This window comes from Lycium barbarum, chromosome 1 (genome assembly GCF_019175385.1).
Source record: "Lycium barbarum isolate Lr01 chromosome 1, ASM1917538v2, whole genome shotgun sequence".
NCBI lineage: Eukaryota > Viridiplantae > Streptophyta > Magnoliopsida > Solanales > Solanaceae > Lycium > Lycium barbarum.
In genome coordinates, this window is record NC_083337.1 from 136,818,553 (window position 1) to 136,824,578 (window position 6,026).

At 37.8% G+C, this 6,026-nt stretch overlaps 2 protein-coding genes across 3 annotated transcripts; one reads left to right on the forward strand and one right to left on the reverse strand.

The window, feature by feature from the left end:
• Positions 1-360: 360 nt before the first annotated feature.
• LOC132639141 (pentatricopeptide repeat-containing protein At2g22410, mitochondrial-like) lies at positions 361-2,825 on the forward strand. Its single transcript, XM_060355627.1, has one exon. The coding sequence runs from the start codon at positions 555-557 to the stop codon at positions 2,232-2,234; it is 1,680 nt and encodes a 559-aa protein (XP_060211610.1). The 5' UTR covers positions 361-554; the 3' UTR covers positions 2,235-2,825.
• Positions 2,826-3,186: 361 nt separating this feature from the next.
• On the reverse strand, positions 3,187-5,588 carry LOC132639149 (L-idonate 5-dehydrogenase-like). 2 transcript variants are annotated; one of them, XM_060355632.1, is made up of 6 exons: positions 5,457-5,588; positions 5,179-5,246; positions 4,652-4,888; positions 4,036-4,326; positions 3,740-3,927; positions 3,187-3,644 (listed from the first exon to the last, which is right to left on the reverse strand). In XM_060355632.1, the coding sequence occupies exons 1-6, from the start codon at positions 5,581-5,583 to the stop codon at positions 3,452-3,454; spliced, it is 1,104 nt and encodes a 367-aa protein (XP_060211615.1). In that variant the 5' UTR covers positions 5,584-5,588; the 3' UTR covers positions 3,187-3,451. The 2 variants fall into 2 exon arrangements, with proteins under 2 accessions (XP_060211615.1, XP_060211620.1); XM_060355637.1 differs by having other exon boundaries at positions 5,453-5,578.
• Between the last annotated feature and the right edge of the window lie 438 nt (positions 5,589-6,026).

Consider the following 6,026-nt stretch of genomic DNA (forward strand, 5'->3'; position numbering starts at 1 on the left):
AAGAGCACTTCTTTTGATTAGCAAGATGCTCAACTGAATAGTTGAGATGTAACTAACGATTACAAAAATCTTTAGATTATCCCTTATTATATATAGTAAAGTAATGTGATATGCGATTTAATTTTTCAAGTTAAATTATCAAATGTATATTTGAAATCTATGAAAATTATTTCTCTCCCATCCCAATTTATTTGATATAATTTAATTAGGCACGAAATTTAATAAAATAAGAAAGATTTTTAAAACATGTGGTATTAAAGTGTGCCTCAAATTCATTTTATTAAGGATAAAAATGAAAGTTTGAAATTAAATTATTTCTAAATATAAAAACGTATCATTATTTTTGGGACAGATTAGAAAAAAAAAATTATGGTACATAGGCATAATTCAAATAGCTAGATTTTGAATAAATAAAAATTACACTACGAATTCTAGGTAAATTGATTGTTATGTAAAGAAATTCTCTAATGTTTAGTTAGAAAATCATCATTTCCACTAGCTTTCAACCTGATCTGAGTAACATTACTGAGAAAAATTGGAGTAATTAAAATTTCATGAAACTCTCAAGACTATTTTCGTCCACTGTCCAAAAACCATCGCCATACTTGAACATCTCAAACTCCACTAAAGAACTTCATTGCCACCTCATCAGAACTCAAAATCACTCCAAAGACCCTTTTGCTATTTATAATTACATGATTCGTGTGTTGGTTAAAACTGATAAACCCATTGATGCACTCCACCTGTTTGATAAAATGCGTCAACAAGGATTACATGGAAATAACCTCACTTTCATTTTTATATTTAAAGCTTGCTTACAAGTTTCAGATATTGTTCTTGGAAATGCAGTTCATGTTAATGTTTTGAAGCTTGGGTATGAGTCCTATTTGTATGTATGTAATTCTTTGATTTATTTTTATGGTTGTTGTGGTGATTTAGTTAGTGCTCGAAAGGTGTTTGATGAAATGTCTGAGAGAGATTTAGTATCATGGAACTCATTGATTTGTGGGTATAGTCAATGTAATAGATATAATGAAGTGTTGGGTCTTTTTGCTTTAATGAAAGAAGTAAATGTGAAGGCGGACGCGGTGACATTAGTGAAAGTAGTGCTAGCTTGTAGCTATTTAAGGGAATTTGAGGTGGTGGATTATGTCGCGAAGTATATTGGGGATAATTGTGTGAGAATTGATGTGTATTTGGGGAATACATTGATCGATGTGTATGGTAGACGTGGATTAGTTAGCTTAGCTGAAGATGTTTTTGCTAAGATGGAAGAGAGAAATGTGGTTTCTTGGAATGCCATGATCATGGGGTATGCTAAAGCAGAGGATTTAAGGGATGCAAGGGATCTTTTTGACAAGATGCCTAAAAGAGATGTGATTTCTTGGACTTCTATGATCACGGGGTATTGTCAAGCTAATCGATTTTCAGAAGCTATTACACTTTTCCAAGAGATGATGGCGATTAAGGTTAAGCCTGATGAAATTACGGTTGCTAGTGTGCTTTCTGCTTGTGCACGTTTAGGTACACTTGATGTGGGTAAGGCAGTACATGATTATGTTTGTCAGCATGATGTTAAAATGGATATTTATGTGGGGAATGCGTTGGTGGATATGTACTGCAAATGCGGATCTGTTAATACAGCCTTGGAAGTGTTTTTGAGCATGAGGAAAAAGGATACTGTTTCTTGGACTTCGATAATCTCTGGCCTTGCAGTGAATGGATTTCATGATAAGGCTCTTCAGCTCTTCTCACAGATGTTAGGAGACGGTTGTAAGCCAACTCACGGTACATTCATTGGCGTACTACTTGCTTGTGCTCATGCAGGTTTGGTGGACAAAGGTTTGGAATACTTTGAGAGTATGGAAAAACGTCATGGATTGGTGCCAGAAATGAAGCATTACGGTTGTGTTGTTGATTTGTTGTGCCGCTCTGGTAATTTAAATAGAGCGTTTGAGTTTATAAATCTTATGCCTATGGCGGCAGATGTGGTTTTGTGGAGAATGTTGCTTAGTGCTTGTAAACTTCACGGTAATGTGGTTCTTGCTGAAATTGCTGCAAACAAACTTCTTCAATTAGATCCTGATAATGGTGGTAATTATGTTCTGTCATCAAGCACTTATGCCACTGCAGAGAGGTGGGACGATGCAATGAAAATAAGGCAATTGATGGATGAGGGTACAGTACAGAGGCCATTAGGCTGGAGTTCAATTGAAGTAAATGCAATCGTCTAGCATTCAAGGAACTATGCCTTTGAAATGTGAAGTACCTGAAACATAGTACTGTTTGAAGGCACGTGAAAATCGGAGTGCTATCATGTGAGCAAGAGTTACTGTTCTTTAGCTCTGCCCTTTTGGATTAAGGAAAGCTTAATATGAGTTGCCAACTTACGCATGAGTTTGGTTTGCTCTTCTTCAGCACTAAAAAGATGAAGGTCCCAATATGGATATAGGTTTCTATTTGACACCTAAAGAACATATTAAGTTTGATCGTGGAGAACAGAATTGTATTTATGAGCTCTGCTTCCTTGGGGTTATAGATGGTTGTTGTAACTAGTATGTGATTTGTCAGGTGCATATTGCACACCGGTCTTTTGCTCTTTGCTACTGCCTCTGTGCCACATCTAACATTTTAAAATTGGAGTGATGGTCGGAGGCTCAGAGCATACTCCTTAGAAGATTGTGAGTGTAGCTGTAGCAGCAGAATCGCAAGGTATGAAGCTGCAAAAATCTCGCTGATTGGTTCTTTACTTTTTGAGTGATACTGTATATTTCTGAATCATGTTCATATTGATTTTTATCTATGTTGCTCAAACTATCCAAAAATGATGCTGCACCTGTGTCGAATTCTCCAAAAATGCACTACTTCTGAAGTATCCGACACGCACCCTTCGATAATTTTGAAGAGTCCGAGGAACATAGGTTTTTATCCTAGTGATCATGGGTTTGGTTGACACTGAACCTTGTGTAAAGCATTCTAGTTACGGGCAAGCCATTCTAGATGGAACTTTTTGGACGAGTATATGAATGATCAGTGGTTTTACATTATTCACATCCGCAATATCCTTTTCTACAGCATTCAAGTTAATTATTAATACTTCTCGCTGAAAGAGGTTAAAAACTGATCTCCAAACACGAATTTGTGTAATGATTTTTTTGGAGAGATGCAAGCAGCAAGGTAGAAATATGATTGAAAATCTGTCTCATGTAAATTTCATTAATAATAGGCCTTTATATAAGCACAAAAACAAAGTAATAGACTCCTCCTACCCCTAAAGTATTAGACTCTTACTAAAATAAAGAAATTGAATGTTCTACTAAATCAACTATTACACTCCTCTTACACCTAAACAACTTGTTATTCTAGAAAATTGTAGCAGTAACACATGCAACTTCCAACAATTTGATACCAACTTTGAGTTCAGGCCACACTGCCAGTAACTTCTATTCAGCTACAGGTTGAACATGACCTTGATGGCATTTCCACCGCGAGAACTGGTCTCAAAGGCTTCTTCCACACCTTCTTGAGTGAACTTATACCTGTGGGTTATGAGCGGCTTCACGTCTATTTTACCAGTTTTCAGAAATTCAATGCAGAGTGGCCATGTATTCCGATATCTGAAAATGCCCACGACATCCACCTCCCTACGACACAAGAAAAAAAGACCCTGATTGAAAATTTCACCTTCGACAAGTGTTCTAGGGAAGAACTTTAATTGAAATCAAAGTAGTTCAAGTACCTTGCAGCAGCTGAAGTAAGAGGGAGAGTCATCTCACGTTGACCTAATCCAACGAGGCAAACTTTACCACCAGCACGGGTGGCTTGCAGAGCCATTGACATAGTCTTGTTAAAACCAACACAATCAAAGCTCAAATCCGCAGGACTACCCATTGCACTACGTATTTGCACCACCTCCTCTTCCACATCCTACAAGTCGAATATTGCATGAGATATACCATGTTTGTCCATCAAAAGAAAAAAGATTACCAGGGGATGACACAAATAACTGCTGATGGGGAGAAAAAAGAGGAGAACCTGCATACTAGAAGAAACTTTAATGATCTCATCAGCACCGAGGTCTTTCGCGAAAGATAATCGGCAATCATCTATATCAACGATGACTATCTTGGGTGATCCAAAAGCACGAGCTGCCAGCATAGTGACAAGGCCAATAGGTCCTGCACCTATGATCACTAGTTTGGTTTCTGGACCCACTTGGGCACGGCGGCAAGCATGGACACCAACACTCAGAGGTTCACACATTGCACCTTCCTCCAAGCTTATATTATCTGGTAACTTAAAACATAGATCTCCAGGATGCACCACCTGATGCAGAGACAAATTCCACACTTCTTATGAAGCCTAGTAAAGGATTTCAAGAGAAGGTAAATTCTTTTTCAGTTAACTCACTGTCCCCTACTTGAACAATTCTTTTGTAGAAAGGCACATGTTCTTATACTGCAACCGCACCTGTTGCAACAAAGTAAAAGATGGGTGCAGTGATATTTTGTCTACACTTATTGATTTAAAATCTTGAATCTGCCTTTGCTCTATGTGAGTTCGATAGCTCTTCCTGGTTCCAACACCCCGATTGCTCTGAGCAAAGTCTAATCTTTGTCTACTTTGGAAAATGATGGAGCAGAGATATTACCTGGTTGGCTAAAGCACCATTAGTTGGAGGAGAGCCAAAGAATTTCATTTGACGGCAGAGATTGTAGCGACCGTCTTTGCATAATTGACACTGCCTGCAACTAATACCAGGCTCCAAAGCTACCCGATCACCGATCATCAGAAATTTCACTTGGCTACCAACTTGTTCTACAATTCCAGCACACTCATGCCCAAGTACCATCGGCTTTTTAACCACGAAATTTGCTACTCTCATATTCTGGATAGCCATGTTGAAACTAAGTTACAACGCGGTAATCTAAAATTTTCCAAGTACCTTACCAATTTTTTATATCACCAATCTTCTATGCACGCAAGGGTATGGTCTAGTAATCAATAAAGTGGTTGAAAGTCATGAGAGACTAGGTTCAAATCGCCATGGTGCCGGTACCTGTACTAGTGGGAGAATAGTTGAGGTGTCCTCTAGATGAGATGACCCCAATACCACAGCTATAACGGAGTTAGATTTTTTTTTTTTTTTTGTTGGTCTATTATACAGACTAAACTTACCTTAAAGTGATGGATATCACTTCCACATATACCAACAGCTTTAATTCGAATCTTGACATCATAAGGACCTAATTAACACAAGATCTGTATCAGCACAAAACAAATAAATTCAACTAACTCAAGTTGATGCACAGGTAGAATCAAGACAGATTTCCCAGGTCAAAAAGTCATGAAGGAGCTCAGCACGGTTCAATTAAGTGCATGAATTATTGTGGTTGAGAGAAGAAGAAGAAGGCAAGAAAGACAAAGATCTAAGAGCAAAAAACAGAATTACCAACCAAGAGGTGGGAGCCTATATGGCTGAATCCGAAGTGTTTTGATACTAAGAAGCCAAACTGCCAAGTTCTCTTCTTCTGTTACACTGTATTCTGCTTCACCATCTGATAAATGTCCCTTGATCACCATTCTTACACACTACCGCAGCGTCACGAAGGTTGACTTAACTAATACTCCTTGCGGTTCAGGTTATGTGTCGTACTTCCTTTAAAATTTTGTTCCAAAAAGAATATCATACTTTCTTATTTAGAAATTATTTAATTTTAAATTTCTATATACCTAAACCCGTCAACCGGTTCAATTTTACCGGTTTAAACCGATAACCGGACCGATAAAATCGGAATTGGTTGAATCGGTTAACCGTTTATTATATACCGGTTCGGTTTTATTTTTTTTAAAATCGGAACCGGTTAAATCATTTTTTTTTTAATTGTAGCCGTTGGCAGCCCAATGGACCGTTGGGCAACGGTCCCCAACTCATTTTTTGCCCCTCCAAACCCCTCAAACTTTTTTTTTTAACACTTTAACCCATCCCCACCCCTATATAAACCCCTCTCCATTTCCATTTTAAT